At 43.1% G+C, this 21,759-nt stretch overlaps 2 protein-coding genes across 2 annotated transcripts in view; one reads left to right on the forward strand and one right to left on the reverse strand.

Moving 5' to 3' along the window:
- Positions 1 to 15,323, forward strand: part of LOC117662240 (ubiquitin carboxyl-terminal hydrolase CYLD-like) — a 36,736-nt gene extending 21,413 nt beyond the window's left edge. The window contains exons 9-15 of the mRNA XM_034411558.3: positions 1,083 to 1,174; positions 2,112 to 2,175; positions 3,061 to 3,193; positions 6,728 to 6,836; positions 9,306 to 9,424; positions 11,650 to 11,866; positions 14,054 to 15,323. Coding sequence (XP_034267449.1) covers positions 1,083 to 1,174; positions 2,112 to 2,175; positions 3,061 to 3,193; positions 6,728 to 6,836; positions 9,306 to 9,424; positions 11,650 to 11,866; positions 14,054 to 14,238 — 919 coding nt within the window. The 3' untranslated portion in view covers positions 14,239 to 15,323. The remainder of the gene's footprint in view (positions 1 to 1,082; positions 1,175 to 2,111; positions 2,176 to 3,060; positions 3,194 to 6,727; positions 6,837 to 9,305; positions 9,425 to 11,649; positions 11,867 to 14,053) is intronic.
- Positions 15,324 to 20,081: 4,758 nt separating this feature from the next.
- On the reverse strand, positions 20,082 to 21,011 carry LOC117662197 (olfactory receptor 5AP2-like). The gene has a single exon (XM_034411510.2). It carries the CDS (start codon positions 21,009 to 21,011, stop codon positions 20,082 to 20,084), a length of 930 nt encoding a protein of 309 aa, XP_034267401.2.
- Positions 21,012 to 21,759: the final 748 nt, after the last annotated feature.

Genomic DNA, 21,759 nt, shown 5'->3' on the forward strand with positions numbered 1-21,759 from the left:
CTTAGCAACCATTAGAAGTTGCAACAGACCTCCCTGGAGGTACTTACAACTCAATTCCAAAGTTCTGATAGCTGTTCACCCTCCCTGCCATCACATGACCACCTATCAGATGCTCGTCATATTTACCTCTATTTGTAGCATCCTGTGGTCGCATGACTGCATTTTAAGGGTTTTTTTTTTTTTTTTTTGCTGAAAACTAGCATTTATTTCTGATTTCTTTTTAGCAAAACCAGGTAAATTGTTCACTTAACGACCCTGCCATTTGCTTAATGATCATGCAAAAGAGATCATGAAATTGGGTCCCTAACATGGGTGCCCTGTTTTAAACCGTGTCATGATTTAATCCCATCATGGAGGTGGCTCCATTATGACCATAAGTGAGGGACCACTCATGCATGTATTTTATGGAAAGACTGACAATTCCTTCTTGCCTATCAATCTCTTGCCATCCCTGGAAAAAAGCAAACTGGTGACTTTATAACCCTTTTGTGTGACTTTTGTTTGAGGTACTAATACCACTCTATAAAGCCTTAGTAAGACCTCACCTGGAGTACTGCATCCAGTTTTGGTCACCACACTATAAAAAAGATGTTGAGACTCTAGAAAAAGTGCAGAAGAGAGCAACCAAGATGATTAGGGGACTGGAGACAAAGACATATGAAGAATAGTTACAGAAACTGGACATGGCTAGTCTAGTGAAGAGAAGGACCAGGGGAGACATGATAGCAGTGTTCCAATACTTGAGGGACTGCCACAGAGAGGAAGGGGTGAAGCTATTTTCTAAAGCACCTGAAGGCCAGACAAGAAATGATGGATGGAAACTGAACAAGAAGAGATTCAACCTGGAAATAAGGAGAAACTTTCCGATAGTGAGAGCAATCAACCAATGGAACAGAAGTTGCCTTCGGAAGTTGTGGGAGCTTCATCACTTGAGACTTTCAAGAAGGGATTGGACTACCATTTGTCAGAAATGGTGTAGAGTCTCCTGCCTGGGCTAGATGACCTGCAAGGTCCATTCCAATCTGTTAATCTGTAATCTGACTTTGTCTGTGTATGTGTTGTTGTTTCTTTTCACTTGATAGGAATGGCTATGTGTGTGCTACCAAAATCATGGCCTTGCGGAAAGTTCTGGAAACAGCTGGGCACTCCTCTGGCTTCACCAGTGAAGAAAAAGGTTTGGGCCTGTGCACATCTGAATGTGTGTGTGAGGGGATGGGTTGAATAGTAAGGTGAAGGAGCCATTTTGGCAATTGTGAAAGATGGGGAAGGGAAGGGGAAGGGAGGGAAGGGAAGGGAAGGGGTGAAGAGCAGAGAGATCTGTATAATGTTAGTGTAAAACTAGTCCAGTCCTCTATTATATTATTAATTCTGGACCATACAGAACCATATGGACATATCTTTTCATTTGGTGGAATATTATGTCCTGTCATAAACTGATAACAAACACATCTCTGGGATCCTCTCTTGAACATCAGTAGGGTACACCTCTTTCCATCTACCTGTCATCATTCAATGATCTTCTGAAAGTTGGGGCAATTCAGCAATAGGAAGAAATCTTCTTGCTACCTGAGATGGTTCCCACTGTTGTTGAGCTTCAAAGGAAAAATGGGGAATCATTGGGAGGGGGTATTACTTTATTTAGAGGGACGTGGTAGCTTAGTGGCTAAGACGCTGAGGTTGTCAATCAGAAGGTCGGCAGTTCAGCGGTTCGAATCCCTAGTGCCGCGTAATGGAGTTAGCTCCCGTTACTTGTCCCAGCTTCTGCCAACCTAGCAGTTCGAAAGCACATTAAAAAATGCAAGTAGAAAAATAGGGACCACCTTTGATGGGAAGGTAACAGCGTTCCGTGCATCTTTGGCATTTAGTTATGCCGGCCACATGACCACGGAGATGTCTTCGTACAGCTCTGGCTCTTCGGCTTTGAAACGGAACAACTAGCACATATGTGCGAGGGCAACCTTTACCTTTACTTTTACCTTTATTACTTTATTTCTATTCTACTTTTCCTTTCTTTGCTCAAGGGAAGGCAGGTTTGTCTGAACTGGGCGTACTAGGGTGGTGGTCGTCAGGAAAAGATTGCCTCTCCATTTTTGCCTTCTTTCTCTCGACAGATCCAGAAGAGTTCCTCACCCTGCTGTTCCGAGTGCTAAAGATGGAACCCCTCTTTCAGATCCGGTGAGAAGGATGAAGGATGCTTTTTATTTTGTAGTCCCATGCTGTATATTTGTGGTGTGCAGAACACTTCAAATTCAGACTTGCCACAGATTCAAGATGCTCCATTTGGGGCCCAAAAATGTTTAGTTCGGTGGCAAAAGAGGTCTGTTTTGTATTCAAAATGAGGTGGTTTCAATTATTCGGAATTAACAGAGCAGCCCCATTTCATCCGTTTCAAACTCAAAATGGGGCATTTTGGAAATAAAATGTATGTGACTCTGCTGAATATTCATGCCATTTTACACCAAGGTAAGTTAAAATAGGGAGTCACAGATATTTGTATATATATTCCTTGATTAGCTGGAATAGGTACAGGATAATAATATATAACATTTTTTAGTTATATAGAGAGCAATGAACTTACTGTGACCACAAACCACCCCTAAATTTCTATTTGGCCTTGGAATGGAATGGAAGGGAAGGGAAGAATAGAATAGAATAGAATAGAATAGAATAGAATAGAATAGAATAGAATAGAATAGAATAGAATAGAATAGAATAGAATAGAATAGAATAGAATAACAGAGTTGGAAGGGACCTTGGAGGTCTTCTAGTCCAACCCCCTGCTTAGGTAGGAAACCCTATACTACTTCAGACAAATGGTTATCCAACACCTTAAAAACTTCCAGTATTGATTGTTTTGATTGTTGTGTTTTGCTAGGCTCTGTACTCCTCAGAATGGTTTTGCAACCCTGAGGGATAGAAACTTTAATAAAATAATCCATGGTAGGAAATAATCCATGTTGCTTACATTATTTTCCTACATTTACACATTTTCTCCCAGTTTATTCCAGACCAACTAATATCCCCTTAATCTAATTCTCTTTTTCTCCCATTTGAACCCAGCTCTGCTGGCCAGGACCCTCATGGCTGCATATTCTACCAGATATTTACTGAGGACCATGCAACGCATGTGGTCCCAACGGTTCAAGAGCTTCTGGAGGGATCACTGGTGATCGGGGATCTCAAATTCACAGAGGTGAGATGCAGAACCAGGAAGATAGGCAGATGTGAGCTTCCTATCCCCTCAGATATTGTTTTCAGCAAAACAACTTATATCACATTTGAAGGACCACAGAGTACAGAAGGTTGATCTAAGGCAGGGATGTCAAACTCTATTTCATTAAGGGCCGCATCAGGGTTGTGTTTGGCCTCAGGGGCAGAGTGGGCATGGCCAAGGTGGGCATGGCCAGCTTGACATCACTCATGTCGGGGGCGCCTGTGGTGACTTGAGTACTTTGCCAGAGAAAACGGGCTCCCGAACTCCCTTTTCAGCTGCAACAGCCTCCTATAACTGTCTGCCAGCGAAAACGGAGCTTGAGAGGGCTGCTTGCGGCCCTCCCGAGCTCTGTTTTCACTGGCAGAGACACCATGGGCCAATCCTTCACTGTTTCCAGGGTGGCCCCATAGGCCAGATCTAACCACCTTGTGGGCTGGCTCCAGCTCCTGAACTTGAGTTTGACACACCTGATCTAAGGTCAGATATATTGACAAGATGGTGGTTGTGCGATCAGAGCAATTTAGTTCCATTATTGTAGCCACCATCCTGACTACAGGTAGTCCTCAACTTACAACAGTTTGTTTAGTGACCGTTCAAAGTTACTTCACTGGAAAAAGTAACTTACGACCATTTTCCACACTTGTGACCATTGCAGCATCCCCATGGTCACATGATCAAAATTTGGTTGCTTGGCAACTGATTGATATCTAGGATGGTTGCAGTGTCCCGAGGTCACATGATCACCTTTTGTGACCTTCCGACACGCAACATCAATAGGGAAGCCAGATTCATTTAACAACCATGTTACCAGCATAACAATTTGCAGTGATTCACTTAACAACTGGGGCAAGAAAGGTTGTAAAATGGGACAAAATTCACTTAACCGCTGTCTGACTTAGCAATAGAAATTTGGGCTCAATTACGGTTGTACATCGAAGACTACTGAATTAAATGTTCCTGTTTTGGGCCAAGCGGCCAGGATAAGGTTTCAACAAGTCTCCATGTAGTCACTAAATGGTTTGGTTCATTCCCAAAGAGTTGTGGTGGCTCAGTGGTTGGAATGTAGTACTGACTAGGCTGACTAGGTGGCTCAGTGGCTAAGACACTGAGCTTGTCGATCAGAAAGGTCGGCAGTTCGGCAGTTCAAATCCCTAGTACAGGTCTCCTGTGTGAGCAGGGGATTGGACTAGATGACCTCCAAGGTCCCTTCCAACTCTGTTACTGTCACTGTTACAGTATTGCAGGCTAACTCACTGCTCACTGACTGGCTCAAGATTGACTCAGTCTTCCATCCTTCCAAGGTCGGTAAAATGAGGACCGAAATTGTTGGGGGCAAGAGGCTGACTCTGTGAACCGCTTAGAGAGGGCTGTGAAGTGATATATACGTCTAAGTGCCTATGGCTATTGTAAATATAATAAATAAATAAATAAATAAATAAATAAATGCTAAGGAATGACCCTTTTTGGAACACATAAAATTGATTTTTTTTTAAAAAAAAAAAAGTAATTTAAAAATTATGTTGTACTATATAAATATAAGTAATATAGTCCTATTTTAGTTAACTGTATCTGTAAATAAAATGGAATCAATTGTAATTTCTCATCTGGCCATTCCCAATTCTTTAAATTATGTTTTAATTGCAATTGTGCTTTTTTTCTCCTTTCATCCAAGAAACACAATGTGAAGAAATATTTTTGGAGTATAAAACATACCTTCCCCCCCCCAAAAAAAAGAGGGTGAAAATCTGGGTGCGCCTTATATTCTGAATGTAGCCACACCCAGCCTCTGAAACGGAGCTTCAGAGAAAAAGCCTCTGAAACAGGTTTAAGAGGCTGGAAAAAAAGCAAGGCACAGAGTTCACAACCAACGAACCTGTTGCTAAAATTCACCTCTGGGAACAGCTGATTGGGATATAAAATTATCAGCACATTTATCACTGCGGAGAGAACAAATCTTAACTAACTCAAATTAATTTTTAAAGCCGGACTGCCTTGAGTAATCTTGTCCAAGGCAGTTACTGTATGGAGTACAGGTTAGTCCTCAACTTACAACCACAATTAAGTTCAAAATTTCTCATGCTAAGCGAGACATTTGCTAAGTGAATTTTGCAACATTTTAGGACCTTTCATGCCAAAGGTATTCAGTGAATCGCTACAGTTGTTAAGTTGGTGACACGGTTGCTAAATGAATCTGGTTTCCCCATTGACTTTGCTTGTCAGAAGGTCACAAAAGTGGATCACATGACCCAGGGACACTGCAACCGTCAAAACTCTGAGTTAGTTGTCAAGAATCTGAACTTTCGGGATATTGCAATGGCCTTAAGTGTGTGAAAAACACTCATAAGTCAAACGTCAATGGAGATTCTCAGTCATCCAAGTCATGGGTGTCCCAAAGGTGCTTTTCCAAGAGGCAAATGGACTTTCTTGTTTTTCTTTGAAGACATTTTGCTTCTCATCCAAGAAGTGTCTTTAGCTCCAAAGACGCTTCAGAAGAGCTGAAGAAGCTTCTTGGATGGGAAGCGGAACACTGTCAAAAGTTGGTAGTTTTAAATTTCTGGGCATTTATATCTCGAACGACCTCTCATGGACTATGAATGCTAACATGCTTATGAAGAAGGCACAGAAGAGGCTGTACTTCCTGAGAATGCTCAAGAAGATAAATCTATCTCAGCATCTACTTCTGTCCTACTATCGCAGCACCATTGAGAGTGTCCTGACATTCGGCATTCTTGCATGGTATGGGAGCAGCTCTGTAGCGGACAAAAAAGCTCTACAGAGAATCATTAAAACTGCCCAGAATATCATCGGGCTCCAGCTACAAGCCCTGGACAACATCTTCGCATCTGGCTGTTTGAGGAAGTTGCATAACATTCTCAGGGACTCTTCCCATCCTGCTTACAGTCTTTTTGGACTGTTGCCTTCTGGCAGAAGATACAGAACAATTAAAACTCGGACCACACGTTTCCTGAGTAGCTTTTATCCCAGAGCTATAATTGCACTCAACAATGAACTTAAGGGCCACCATCAGTGAGCTGTTGGACAGCATTACTTGGTCTGTTGTGTGGATGTTTGGGTGGTTTAGGGGTGGGGAATTTGTGGTGGGTAGGAGTGTGTTTGGGGATTGTTATGTGTGTTGGGCCTGGTCTTTGGGTGTTAAGTGAATTTCGTTGCATAGTTATACTGTGTAATATACGTACAATGACAATAAAATTATTAAATTAAATAAAGTTATTAAATAAATTTAAAAAGTGGAAAGTCCTGTTGTCTCTTGAAAAAGCACCTTTGGGACACTCACTTTTTTCAGTGCCATTGTAACTTTGAATGGTCACCAAGCAAACAGTTGTAAGTCAAGGACTACCTGTACTTTTCCATGGTTTCCTGAAAAAGATTTGAAAAACCTGAGATCTGTGTCTTTTTTTTTGAGTTGTGTGTCCAAAAATGGAGGCCCCATCAGTAGTCCTCATCTATTCTTCCTCCCAATCTCATCCGGATTGCTTCCGTTCTTCTTGGCAGGCCCCTTCATGCCTTATCCTTCAGATGCCTCGGAATGGGAAGAACTTCAAAGCCTTTCGAACCATCCAACCCAGCCTGGAACTTGACCTCACAGATCTTCTGGAAGAAAGTAAGGGATGAGAGAGAAAAACACATATCTCTGTCATAGGGCTTCAATCCTAATGTGTCATATACATCATCTGAGAATCTAGAACAGGGGTGTCAAACTGGCGGCCTGTGGGCTGTATGCATCACACGCGGGCCAGTGGTGGGTTGCTACCAGTTCACCCCAGATTGGGCAAACCGGTAGCGGCGGCGGGAGGCTCCGCCCACCTGCCCAGACACTTCTGCATATGCGCAGAAGTGTTGCGCGAGCAAGCGAACCGGTAGCGACTGGCTTTGAAACCCATCCCTGGGGTGGGCGTGCTCCACAAATGAGAAAAAACGTCATGAAATGTCACGTGACGGCAACGTGATACCGCGAGTTTGACACCCGTGATCTAGAACAAAGTTAAGGGGGAAAACTGGTGCAGTTTAGCTTCCTATTTCTTTATGTCAACCCCGCGAGATAGACAAGACCAGGAAATCACAGGAAAGCTAAAATTACTGTGTATTGAGATTGGCTATGATAATAATAATAATAGAATCTTGGACATATGATTGTGCGTTATCTCCTCCTCCTTGTAATAGTTCAGTAAAATAGGGAGGTGTTTGCCTGAGGCATTTCCGTATCTTATCTTCTAGTTCTGGGCTTTAACGTCTTTTGCCTAGGTAAAGGTTACTGTATATCTCTGTGAAGGTTATCTTCCTTAATGGTTTTGTCTACTATGCCGTAGATAGTTTGTGGAAACTTTCAAACTGAAGTAACTCCCTTCCTTTACTATTTACTCATAGCAGTTGGTTTGATATAGTGGTGTAATGGTTAAAATGACGGACAAGGGCCAGAAAAACCCAAGCTGAAATGTCCTTAACTATGGAAATTCTTTGGGTTACTTTGGGTCAATCATGCTTTGTTAGCTTAATCTAGTGAGTATGGTGGTTGTGGGAAGAAAAGAAAGAAGGGATGCTATGCATGCTACCTTGAGATCCTAAAAGAAATGTGGATTGTAATGATGGAATTCAATTTTTTTTACTACCGGGCATGGCTTGTTGGGTGTGGCAGGGAAAGGATACTGCAAAGTCTCCATTCCTACCCCACTCCAGAGGAAGGATACTGCAAAATCTCCATTCCCATCTCACTCCAGGGGAAGGATACTGCAAAATCCCCATTCCCACCCCACTCCTGTAGAAGGATATTGCAAAATCTCCATTCCCACCCCACTCCTGGGGAAAGGATACTGCAAAGCCTCCATTCCCACCCCACTCCAGGGGAAGGATACTGCAAAATCCCCATTCCCACTCCAGGGGAAGGATATTGCAAAATCTCCATTCCCACCCCACCCTGGGGCCAGCCAGAGGTGGTATTTGCCAGTTCTCCAAACTATTCAAAATTTCTGCTACTGGTTCTCCAGAACCTGTCAGAACCTGCTGAATAGCACCCCTGGATTGTAAACCTAATGACCAAACAAGTAAGGAGTTGTGGAGAAGTTGGACGTTCCCTTTGAAAACCTTTGAGCTTCCTCTCTTTCATTGAGTTTTCGTCCTTTACAATTTGCTAGTTTGCCTTCTTTAATATCTGCCAAAACCTGTGGCCTTCACTACGTCTTGGAATAATGGAGGTCCATAAATTAACTCCATTCAAGGTTTCCAGCCTTCCATCCTTTCGAGGTCGGTAAAATAAGGACCCAAATTGTTGGGGGCAATATGTTGACTCTGTAAGCCGCTTACAGAGGGCTGTAAAGCACTGTGAAGCGATATATACCCGTATTTTTCAGAGTATAAGATGCACCGGAGTATAAGACGCAGCTTACTTTTTGGGGAGGAAAATAGGGAAAAAACATTGCCTACCAGGTATTCATCTGGCTAGCGTCCTTAGTCTGGTCAGCTTCAGCACATTAATTTGTTGGTTTTTTATCCCCTGCTTGGGATAAAAAACAGCTTCTAAGGCACAGCTGAGAGGAAGCAGCAATGAGAAAAGCAGGCAAAGCAGGGGGGAGGGGAGATCGTTTCACTTCGCTAGTGCCTAGTTAGGACTGAAAAAAAGCTTCTAAAGATCAGCTGAGAGTTGGAGCAAAGCATGGAGATCGCTTCATTCGCTAGCACCTCGTTAAAGCACAGCAGAGGGAGCAGGCAAAACTGGGAAGATTGCTTCACTCGCTAACGCGTTAGGCTGAAAAAAAGCTTCGAAAAAGCTACATTCGGAGTATAAGACACACCCAAATTTTCAGCCTCTTTTAGGGGGGAAAAAGGTGCGTCTTATACTCTGAAAAATCTAAGTGCTATTGCTACTGCTATTCCTGCTATGTTCCTTTTGTCTGTTGATAAGTTTCAAGTCACCAACTGATTTTTTTCCCCCAGTTTTCTAGGCCTGGAGAGGGAAAAAACATGTTTGTGCTGAATGCCTTCCTCTTTGTACTGAATGTCATTTCTCATAATCCAGTGCCAATGTGTTGCTTTTAACTTCTAACATACTCCAATGTTTCTGACTTTACCACTGCAGCTCCCCGAGAGTGTTCTGTATGCCAAGGACTGGCTGTGATGGAGTGTCCAGATTGCTACCGGGACCCTAGTTTTGGCATGCGACACATCAAACAGTTCTGCAAGATTTGCAATCAGCAGGTATCTTTGTGCCAGCTTTCCAACCCAGGATACTCCCTTAAGCTAGGTTTGTCTGACAAAGAATATTTAGCCAAAGGATGGCTCAAAGTTTTTCTACTTAAGATCCTCCCCTACTTGATGCAGAAAAATTGGAATGTCTTTTTTTTTTCTTTTTTTTTTTTAATTTGATTTATATGCCGCCCTTCTCCGGAGACTCAGGGCGGCTTACAGTGCATTAAGCAATAGCCTTCATACTTTTTTGTATATTTATACAAAGTCAGCTTATTGCCCCCACAAACTGGGTCCTCATTTAACCTACCTTAGAAAGGATGGAAGGCTGAGTCAACCTTGAGCCTTGGAGAGATTCGAACCAGCAGTAAATTGCAGGCAGCTGTGTTAATAACAGGGTGCTTTAAACCACTGTAGTACCAAGGCTCTTATGACATATATAATTTGACATATATAATTCTTCTGAAGCTCTTGTGAGGGCAAAACCATGAGTATCATTGTCAAAACTGCCCTTTCTGGTGTCAGTTGCATCTACTAAAATTAGCAATTCAAGGTTTGAGCCCAATACACCAAAATCATGTTAAATAAGATTCCTGTGCTTGCCTTGCCTTATTTTTTGTATTAATTTATTTGTTAAACTTATTTGCTGCCTATCATGCCATGGGCTTACTCTACTTGGCTTATTCTGGTTATATATCGTCTTTAAAAAGGTGAGTGAGGAGGGATATAATTGTTGTGACCTCGGCTTCCTGAGTCATTAAAACACACGAGTAGTCCCAAAAACCTCTTTTATTGCAACAGCTGTGAATTACTTTCATTCACAGCTGAGTCCCAATTAGTTGCAAAAAGTCCTTTGGGAGAAGTCCTTCGGGATAATCACCAACCTTTATCTCCCTTGACATGCTGTCAAAGACCTACTTGGCAAAGCCACACGGAGTCCAGAATCAAACAGAGATGCCAACTGGGAACAGAATTAACAATGTTACTTTCCTGCAAAGGGCCCACGTGCCTTTGCTCCTCTTTTAAGCCTTATGGGAGGGGCCAATCATCTCCAGGCCTTACTCCCGAGTCATCCCTTTTGTTTTAACTGTTCATGCCTTCTGGCAGCTCTGCACATGCGTGCACTAGGAACAGGCTCCTGTTCATCTGCCTCTCTGATGTCCAACTCTGGAGGTTCCAGAGTCCGCACATAACTCCCAGATGGCCCTGGCCCCATCTCTGCCTCTGACGCAAGCCCTCTTCTGAGCCTTCCCCAGACTCCAGGGCTGGCCCATGTTCCTCCCCAGCCTCCTCACTATCTGACTCCGCTGCCAGCTGGCAGATTACAACAATAATAATTCTTCTAATATCTGAGAACTCATTGAACAGAATACCTATATTCTGACCCGGCTGCCAAACAGGACAAGCCTTCTGTAGTTAAATAAATGTTTCCTTTATTAGTAGCACCAGCAGCCACGGGAAAAAGTCTCTCTCACAGACACACAGCAGGCTAACAAGTCTGTCCGGCAGGGAGACGAATAGTTGTCTGCCACACCTATTCATCTCTGCCCCCTGCCTTTTATCCTCAGAGCTAAGGTGGGGTTTTGCTAGCAGTGGTGGCTCTTCTGTCCCAAGGACCAGCCCATAGATTTCCACTGCTTTCCTCTCCTCTGCCTTCTGTTCATCCATGCGTCAGGCACAGGACTGATGGATGGCCCAGGCTCCGTCTCTCTCTCTCTCTCTCTCTCTCTCTCTCTCTCTCTCTCTCTCTCTCTCTCTCTCTCTCTGTCTCTGTCTCTCTCTGTCTCTGTCTCTCTCTCTGTCTGTCTCTCTCTCTGTCTGTCTCTCTCTCTCTCTCTCTCTCTCTCTCTCTCTTCCTCCTCCTCCTCCTCCTCCTCCTCCTCCTCCTCCTCCTCCTCCTCCTCCTCCTCCTCCTCCATTCCCTCTTCCCCCTTGGAAGGAAGATCCTTGAGAAGGAAGAGCCACTGCTACTAACAAAGCCCCACTCTAGCTCTGGGGATAAAATTCAGGGGGCAGAGATGAATAGATGTGGCAGACGGACGGACTTGTTAGGCTGCGTTGAGAGAAAAACTTTTTGCCGGGTCTGCCGGCACTCCTAATAAATGAATCTTTGAGTTAACTTCAGAGGGTTTGTCATGTTTGGGGAGCTGGATCAGAACAATATGGTTGCCCAACTGGAAAGACTCAAGGCAGATTTGCTTAAGATTTCTTGGTGTTCTTTGGCCACTACTCTACAGGTTCACAAGCACCGGGCCCGACGGTACCATCAGCCCCGTCCACTGCATCTTCCTGAGGAGCTTTCTCACTTTGGCTCTTTGCCAGAGACCATCCCCCGCCAGACAATGCAGCTCTTCGCAGTTCTCTGCATTGAAACAAGTCATTATGTGGGCTTTACCCGCCATGGCCCAGATGTCCACCAGTGGCTTTTCTTTGACAGTATGGCTGACCGTGAGGGTGAGTTGCTTCAAAAGTTGTTTTCCAAAGTAAACCAAGGTTTGCTTTTATCAATGCTATGTTTAGCTTGTGGAGTGGTACGGTGGCCTAATTGTGGAGCTCTCGCCTCACAATCAGGAGGCTGTGAGTTCAATCCTAGGTAGAGACTGATATTTCTCTCTCTGGGCCCAATGAGAATATATCTGCTGCAAAATTCTGCATTGGCAACAGGAAGGGCATCTGGCCAGTAAACACTCAGTTGCCCAGACTCCACCCTGCAAGGAATTACGGGATCATTAAACGACAAAAAAAATGCTGTTTAGCTTGTACAATTGGACAAATCTGGTGAATTGGTTAGATTCCAGTAGTGAATTGACTTGGAACTCTCCCTCTGTCTGAATGTCGAAACTGAATCCTCAGATTAGTTTGATTTGGATTGTTTGAAGGGATTAATGAAAACAAAAAAAACCCTGCCCTGCTTTGCACATGGGTTGAAGTATTAAACGTTGTCCAAATTGACCATGTTTGGAATTGGAAACTACAGGAAGTCCTCAATTTACGACCACAATTGACCCCCAAATTTATGTCGCTAAGTGAGAAATAAGGTCTGACAACTTCTCTCACCACATGTGTTAAGTGAATCACTGCGTTCTTAAATTAGTAACATGGTTGTTAAACTCCCCGACTGACTTTGCTTGTCCGAAGGTCGTAAAAAGGGATCGCAATGACCCCCAGGAGCCTGTAACAGTCATAAATGTGAGTCATCCTGTCAAGCATCTGAATGTAAATCATGGAGATGTTCCAGTGGCCATAAGCATGAAAAATGGCCATAAGTCACTTTTTTCAGTGCCATTGTAACTTCAAATGGTCACTAAATGAACTGTTGTAAGTAGAAGACATACCTGTATCTCATTCCACAAATTAATCAACTGTTCAGTTTGCAGTTTGGTTGAATCATTCTCACACCCTCTACCATTATTGCTTATAGGCAAGGTTATTTGCACACAAATGGGATTTAAAAAGTAAATGGAAGCTTTAATAATCTGGGCATAGTTAAATTGTATGTATAGTAATTTAAAATGAGTAACTAAAAATGAGCCATAACAGGTGTTAGCCCCTAATTAACCCTGGCTGATCTTGAAAAGCTAAATCTGGTCAGACCTGGTTCATACTTGGATGGGAACCTTTAGAAAATCCCATGGCTTTTGGTTGGACCAATGCTTTTCATCACTGACCATTTGAAGAGGTGTGGACTTCAAACTGCCAACGTTGAGAAACACTGGGTTAGCCTTAAAAAATAATCAATTAATAATGGATTAATTAATCAGAAAGTGGCAATGGCAAGCTACTTCCATACCAGGCATCAAGCTTAGCTGAAAGCAGGAGTGGGCTGCTGTGAGTTCACAGGTGTTCGGGAGAACCTCTAGCTAAGATTCTGTGCAGTTCGGAGAATCCCCAAATCCCACTCCTGGCTGGCCCTGCCCACCCTGACCTGCCCCTCCCAGGAGTCCCCATGCGGCCCGTTTTGGATGCAAGTAAGTGCAGGGCACACATGGAGGCTCGGGGAAGGTGAAAAACAGGCCTACCAGAAGTTCAGGAAGGCCAAAAATGGGCCCGTTTCTAGCCTCCAGAGGGCCTCTGGCGCTTAGGGAGGCTGTTTTTGCCCTCCTGGAGGCTCAAGGAAAGCCTCCAGAGCCCAGGGAGGGCAAAAACCACCTCCCCCACTGTGGTGCAGGAAGCCGACTTGACCACACCCACCATGGCCACGCCTACCCAGCAACCAGGCAGAGAACCCCTTGCTAAAATTTTTGAAGCCCACCCCGGCTTAAAAAAAATCGTTATTTTCCTCTTACTTTTGAGAATTTAAAACATACAGTTCAGATGAACAGAAGCCATGTTATCAGCTGCCTGAAATCTAAATCAGATGCTTGGATAAATATCTTATAATGGTCTTATAAGCAAACATAGGGGACTCAATGGAAATTTTTGCTTGGCCTGGGGGGAAAAAAATCTTCCAAATTTCAGGAAAAAAATATATGATGGGAGACGTCTTCAGAGATGCTATTGTTTATTGAAAGTGTTTCTCAGTGCCGAAATCTCACTGATCAAAGGTTGGAATTCCAAAAGTAAGTTTATTTTCCTCCTGCTTCTTTCCATGCATACCCTCAATCCTTAAGCCTGTCCTTTTTTTTTTTCCTTTTCCCAAAGGTGGATTGAATGGCTTTAACATCCCTCGTGTCACGCCCTGTTCAGAGGTAGCAGATTACTTGGAAATGCCCACTGCAGCTCTGCAAGGCTTGGATCCCAAATCTTTGCCCTCTTATGCCCGTCGCTTGCTCTGCGATGCTTACATGTGCTTCTACCACAGCCCTTCCCTCAGCCTCTACAAATAACGGTTTGGATGAGAGACAGGAGATCGTAGAAGGAGAGAAGCTATGTGGCTGCAGGGATCCCATGGCAGATGTGGCTACAAATCTGAGTGACCTAGGCTTCCCTGTTCTGACCTAGGCTTCCCAAAAGCACAAAGCCGACTCCTCATCCCGATAAAACCCCTTTTATTTAGTTTAAAAGGAATTCCTCTCCAGCAAAGTCCCGGCCAACAGTTTTTCAAGAGATTTCACAATTACAGATCTTTATCAGGCTTGGAGAGCTGCCAGGCTGATATCTTCAAAACGCCACTCTGTAGCAGCAATTACTTGGCAAGAAGTCAGGAACAGATTTTCACTCTAGTGAATTGAACTAATTGTCTCCTGAAAACTCCCCTCCCCTTTTGCTCCTCTTTATTCTCTCTGGGAGTGGCCATTCATCATCCACCTGTGGCTTTACTCCCAAGTCGACCCTTGTTCCTTAGCTGTTCCCTTCTCCTGGCAGCTCTGTGCATGTGAACACTGGGAACAGGCTTCAGCTGTTCTTCTGCCCCACTGATGTCCGACTCTGAAGGCAGCTGATAACTGTCAAATGGTCCTGGCCCCATCTCTGCCTCCGATGCAGAGCACTTGTCAGAGTCTTCCCCAGACTCCAGGACTAGCCCATGTTCCTCCTCACTGTCCGAATCTGCTGCCAGATCTGCTGGCCACTCACAATAAACCCAAGGGTGTTTTTTTTTTCCATGAGGCAACTGGACTTTCTGGTTTTTCTTTGAAGACATTTCACTTCTCATCCAAGAAGCTTTTCCAACTCCAGTTGCCTCTTGAAAAAAGCACCTTTGGGACAACCATGACCTGGATAATTGAGAATCTCCATAGACATTTAAATCAGAACCTTTGGGAGAGACAACCTGAGAGAGCACTGAGCAATTCAAAAGCAAAGGCTATATATTGTTACTTAGAACTTTTCAGATGGAAGCCATATTGGTATCTGCCTTTCTTTAGGACTAATCTAGACGGAATATTTTTTTTAAAAAAAAAAACATTATATCAGACTTCCCCTGACCACTCTTCCCCATTTTGAACATTTTAAGGATGGTGGACACAATCAAGATTCCTAGAAGGAAAGTTTCTGGTTTCATCTCTATTTGTAATTTTGTTATTTGTTCCAACCATTTCTTAATGTTAGATCAAAACTTCTTTGCTGCCGGGCACGTCCACCATAGATGGTAAACTCCATCTCCATACCAAGTGGATGGTAACTCCATCCACTTGGATATTGTATGTAAAAACAAAACAAAAAAAAAATTAAGTATCATGCTTCCTTACCATCCTCTCTTTGGGTAGTTGTAAATCAGGAGTGGGCTCTGGGTGTTCGCAGGGGTTTGGGAGAACCTCTAGCTAAGATTCCATGCAGTTCAGAGAACCCCCAAATCCCACTCCTGGCTGGCCCCGCCCCACCCCTCCCAGGAGTCCCTATGTGGCCTGCTTTGGGTGCAGATAAGTGCAGGGTACATGCAGAACCTCATGGATGGGGAAAACCAGGCCTCCAGAGGGCCTCTGGAGCCTGGGGAGGGCAACCCCTCCACCACCACCATGGTGCAGGAAGCCAACTAGGCCACGCCCACCATGGCTACGCCCACCCAGCAACCGGGCAGAGAACCCCTTGCTAAAATTTTTGAAGCCCACCCTTGTTCTAAACCAAACCTGAAAAGACTTTTTCTACCGTGTGAAACTTTTGGGCTGTTCCAGTCTTTTTACCAAGTCATCACACTCTCAGATTAAAGAAATGGTAGCCCAAAAACAGGGTCTTCTTAGTGGTGATACCTTGTCTCCAGGCACACAGACCTGATGCCAGTTCTGAGGTCCTTTCAAAATCACGTGGAGATTAGAATATGGAGGGGGTTTTTTTCAAGAGAGATTAAAAAGATGGTGTGATATAGAAGAATTGGATCGAAAGAGGGCTACTAAATTTGGACCAACCGATAAAGGATAATGACATTTTTAACATAGTCTCTGTTAAGAGACAAAAATTATCTACCTTATGTAACCAAATGGTTACATTTACAGTTACGTTATTTGTTAATAACATTGGACAAGCAGTATTTTTTAGCTTTGAGACACTTGAGATACTACAACAACTCGTTAAATCCTTTACATTAAAACAAAACCATTCTTCATTTTTAAAGGTATTTGTTATCAATAATTCAATATGATGTTAAGATCCTAAGACCATTATGATGAACCTATGGCACGTGTGCCACAAGTGGCACGCATAGCCATATCGGTGGGCATGTGAGCACATGCGCGCCAGCCAGCTGATTTTCAGGCCTTCTGGGCCCACCAGAAGTAGGGAAGCAGGCTGTTTCCTGCCTCTGGAGGGCCTTCAGGGGGGGAGGCCATTTTCACCCTCCCCAGACTCCTAAAAAGGCTCTGTAGCCTGAGGAGAGCAAAAAACAGGCCTTCTGGTCCCACCGGAAGTTGGCAAACAGGCCCTTTCCGGCCTCCAGAGGGGTGGGGAAGGCCATTTTCGCCCTCCCCAGAATCCTAGAAAGGTTCTGAAGGCTGGGGAGAGCAAAAAATGGGCCTACCATGCCATCGCCTGCCAGGAGCAGGGGGAGCATGGGAAGGTTGTGCGTGCATGCACGCTGGCGGGGTGGATAGAATTATGGGTGTAGGCATGTATGGGCGCGACCCCCACTCCTGGTACATGATGGCAAAAAGGTTAGCCATCACTGTCCTAAAAAATTAATGGAATAAATAATTTGATATTTTTATATTGTGTAGACAATGGGAAACTGTAGCAAGAATGTCACTGGACCTCCTATTATGATTTATAGATCAAAAATATATTATTTAGAATTTATTGCACTCTGTTATGTATGTATATAAAAAGATTTTCAAAAACAACATTTTGTTGGAGATATAGTAAGGATAATGGTTCTGTAAAACACATGTTTTTATACTGTCTTGCACTTACCAAGTTTTGGGAGAAAGTACTAGATTACATAAATATAATTGTGTGAGAAAAAAAATTAAAAATTTTCAGACAATAATATTCTTTTGAATTACATATCTTATATTTGGAATTTGACAACCGGGCAATGAAAATGGATTTTCTGCATCCTTATTATAGCCAAATAACTGACTTTATAGCATTGGTAAGATAAATATATGGCTCTTCACTCAATGGGTTGAAGACATGACTGCACTTGCCATATATAAGTGGTCTACCTATAGATGTAGAATTTATATAGACAAATATGATGAAATGAGTGGCTTGTTTAAACAAAATACAGTAAGTTAAAATTATAATTAGTTAAATCAATTTTATATATGTATATGTACTTGAATAATAATTGCATTAGATAACGATATTGTCTAATGGAATTTTAACTATTTACTGCTAAAGTGGTACACCTTTTTTCTTTTTCCTTTGTATTTTTTTCACTTTTTAAAAGAACTTTCTCCATGTGTTTTTTTTTTACTTTTCGCAAGGTATATTACCAAAGTATTTTTATTTTTGCCAATGTTGTTTTGTATTCCAATATTTGCCATTATTTTTAAAAAGCTATAAAAGAATTTTTAAAAAAGAGATTTAATGGTTTTTCTATATTGGGAAAAGCAGGTGTTGCAATATTTAAATTATGGCTTGGTTGCTGCTTGGTTTTGCTTTGAAGTCTCCTACACCATTTTTAAAAATATTTAATAAAATTTATTAAAGTTTGTCAAAATTTGTCTAATGCACAATTTAGCTATCTTCAAGCATTGGGTATTACATTCCACAAGATTGAATTATGGCATAGTCACTAAAAACATTTTTTTAAAAAATTTAAATAATGAAAATCTGGAAAGATTAGTATTTCTCCTAAGGAATCAGCCATTTCACCATGTGCTCTCATGTGAGAAAAACCATACACACCATTGTATAAATCCAGTTATGGATAACCAAGACCCTCTAATGTTTTAAATAGAAAAATGGGCCATCTACAGATACCATGGCTCATTTTTTTATGGTATTTTGATTCAAAATTCGAAGGTTTCCTTATCTTATGTAAAGGTAAAGGTTCCACTCGCACATATATGCTAGTCATGCCCGACTCTAAGGGGTGATGTTCATCTCCATTTCAAAGTCAAAGAGCCAGCGCTGTCCAAAGACGTCTCCGTGGTCATGTGGCCGGCATGACTAAACGCCAAAGGCACATGGAATGCTGTTACCCCCCCACCAAAGGTGGTCCCTATTTTTCTACTTGCATTTTTTATGTGCTTTCAAACTGCTAGGTTGGCAGAAGCTGGGACAAGTAACGGGAGCTCACCCCATTATGCAGCACTAGGGGTTCAAACCGCCGAACTGCCAACCTTTTGATCGACAAGCTCAGCATCTTAGCCACTGAGCCACCGCATCCCTTTTTATATGCAAGTACACATGGGAAATATAAATATTTTTTATCAGTAAATATAAGTATCAGCACATGTTCTCATGGATAATCCCATCTGTGGGTAAATGAATTTTTGGGGTGATTTTGGCCCCTAGAATTTTGGTCTTATCTGCAAGTTGATATGGTAGGTCTATTTTTGAACTTAATTTAAAACAATATACTGCACTACACAATGTTTAAAATGCAACTTATATTAGAGCTCTGTTTTACAGGGTGATTAGTCAGGTCAATGGAATGGTAGAGTGTTGTGAGAACATGAAAAATGGGATATTTAAACCAGTTAGTGAACTTAACTCAGAACCGTGAGTTATGCATTGCATTAAAACTGTTTTACATAATCAGTTCTGAATCTATGAAAGAATCCATGTGAATATTTTTTTTTTTTACTACCTAGCCTTCTAGAAGAAAAGGAGCACCTGGAAAAGCAATTCATTCATTACAAAGCTCACAGCTAAGACTCACAGCACATGGCACACTTTCTAAACCCTCCATAAGTGTGGCTCACTCACACTTATCGCTTGCTCATTAGAGAAGAGTCCATGAATTCCTGTTCATATAAGGGTTAATAAAAGGGTGGGCTGCTGGGGATTCACAGGGGTTCGGGAGAATCTCTATCTAAAATTCTGTGCATTCCGGAGAACCCCCAATCCCATTCCTGGCTGTCCCTGCCCACCCTGCCCCTCCCAGGAGTCCCCACGCGGCCTGTTTTAGATGCAGGTAAGTGCAGGGCACACACGGAAGCTCAGGGAGGGCAAAAAACGGGCCTACCAGAAGTTCGGCAAGTGGACCTCCAGAACCTGGGGAGGCCATTTTCACCTCCCGGAGGCTCGAGAAAAGCCTCCGGAGCCCAGGGAGGGCAAAAATGCTCCCATTCCACCGTGGTGCAGGAGGCTAACTAGACCATGCCCACCATGGTCACGCCCACCCAGCAACCGGGCAGAGAACCCCTTGCTAAATTTTTTGAAGCCCACCCCTAGACTAATAGGATCCCAGCTACCAGAAAGCAGTAGGAGATTCCAAAATCCTTAATATCGATTGATCCAGTTCCTATGACTCTGCTTCCAGGACCACAAGCCACCAGATCCAGAACAATGAGAAACACTATTAAGCCTGTTGTATGAACAAGGACATCAAACATTATCATTACAAGTATTATACCTAGATTCTCCAGTTACCTAGAGAACTATGACGTCTTAAGGTAGAAGCCAGTACAACCTGTGTTGAAAATGATCCAATCCAAGAAGACCAGAGGTAGAGAATATGTATCCTTCTGTGAAGGGCATGGACACCCCAGTTGGAGAAATCTCACCTTTGTTGAGAGTTTCTGGGAGTTGAAGTTTGAATCGTCTGAAGAACACCCAGTTAAAAAGATGATTGAATTGGATCAGTTAAAGTCATTAAGGGACTCTCTCTTCTTGTTTTATTTTGCCTTCAGGGCCTCCGTTTTAGAATTTTGGCCACCGCCTTGTGGATATCCTTGTTCCGCAGGGTGTAAATGATAGGGTTGATTAAGGGAGTGACCACAGTATAAAAGACAGCAATTTGTTTGTTACGATTGGAAGCTGACCCAGACTTTTGTTTCAGGTACATAGAGATGAGGGTGCCATAGAACAAGGTGACCACTGCCAAATGGGAGGCACATGTGGAGAAAGCCTTGTGCCAACTAGCCTTTGACTTCATCTGGAACACCATGAGCAGGATAAGTGCGTAGGAGGTCAAGACAACTACAAGGGGACCAAGGATAACCAGGACCGATGTCCAAAACAGAATCATTTCTGTTACCTTGGTGTTTCCGCAGGCGAGCTTGACTACTAAGGGCAGCTCACAGAAAAAGTGATTGATGTGGTTGGAGCCACAGAAAGTGTGCTTAAAAGTCAAAGCAATATTGATAGCTGCAATTAGGAAACAAATTGCCCAGGAAACTGTGGTTAGCATCCATTGGTGCCTCTTGTCCATAATTACAGCATAGTTCAAGGGATGACAGATGGCCAAGTAGCGGTCATAGGCCATGACAGCCAGCAGAAAGCATTCCGTGCCACCAAAAGTTGTGCTTATATACACCTGGATTGCACAACGGATAAAGGAGATAGTTCCATTACCTGACAGGAGGTGAGCCAACATTTGGGGCACGGTGCTAGTGGTGTAACAAATTTCCAGGAAGGAGAAATGGCTCAGAAAGAAGTACATGGGAGTGTGGAGGTTGGAGTTGAACTGAACCAACATGATAACTGCCAGATTCCCCAGAAGGGTAAGAGAATAGATGAGGAGAATTGTGGCAAAGAGTATCATCTGGGTTTTGTGATGAGCAGAAAGGCCCAACAAGAGGAACTCCCTAATAGAGGTGAGATTCTCAACCTCCATTCTGATTTCTACCTATATAAAAAAATGTATAAGAAGAAGAAACAGTGACCATGAGACAAAACTTACTGAAAGATCAACCTTACCAGAGGTGGTATTCAGCAGGTTCTGACCAATTCTGGAGAACAAGAAATTCTGAGTAGTCCGGTAAATACCACCTCTGACTGGCCTCACCCCCCATCTATTCTCTGCCTCCTGAGTCCCAGCTGATCGGGAGGAAATGGGGATTTTACAGTATCCTGCCCCTGGAGTGGGGTGGGAATGGGGATTTTGCAGTAACCTTCCCCTGGAGTGGGGGGTGGGTGGAATGGAGGTTTTACAGTATCCTTCCCCTGGAGTGGGGTGGGAATGGAGATTTTACAGTATCCTTCCCTTGGTGTGGGGAGGGAATGGAGATTTTACAGTATCCTTCGCCTGCCACACCCACAAAGCCATGCCCACAAAGCCATGCCCACAGAACCAGTAGTAAAAATTCTTGAATCCCATCACTGAACCTTAGGTACATGAAAAGCCATTTTGAGGCCCCAAATGTACTCTCAGGTTCATGTAGAAGACAAACATTTTTGAACAGCAAACATTCTATTATTCCAAAGAATTGACCTGGGCACAAAAGGCAATAAATTAATTTTAGTAAGAAATATATTATCTAAATAATAAAGCCATATTTAATTGACTCACCAATGCATCAAACATCCTCCTTTACCACAATTCAATTTCCCTTATTAATACCTTTTTTTTAGTAGCAATAACT

This window comes from Pantherophis guttatus, chromosome 4 (assembly GCF_059756535.1).
Source record: "Pantherophis guttatus breed Tessera chromosome 4, ASM5975653v1, whole genome shotgun sequence".
NCBI classification, from domain to species: domain Eukaryota; kingdom Metazoa; phylum Chordata; class Lepidosauria; order Squamata; family Colubridae; genus Pantherophis; species Pantherophis guttatus.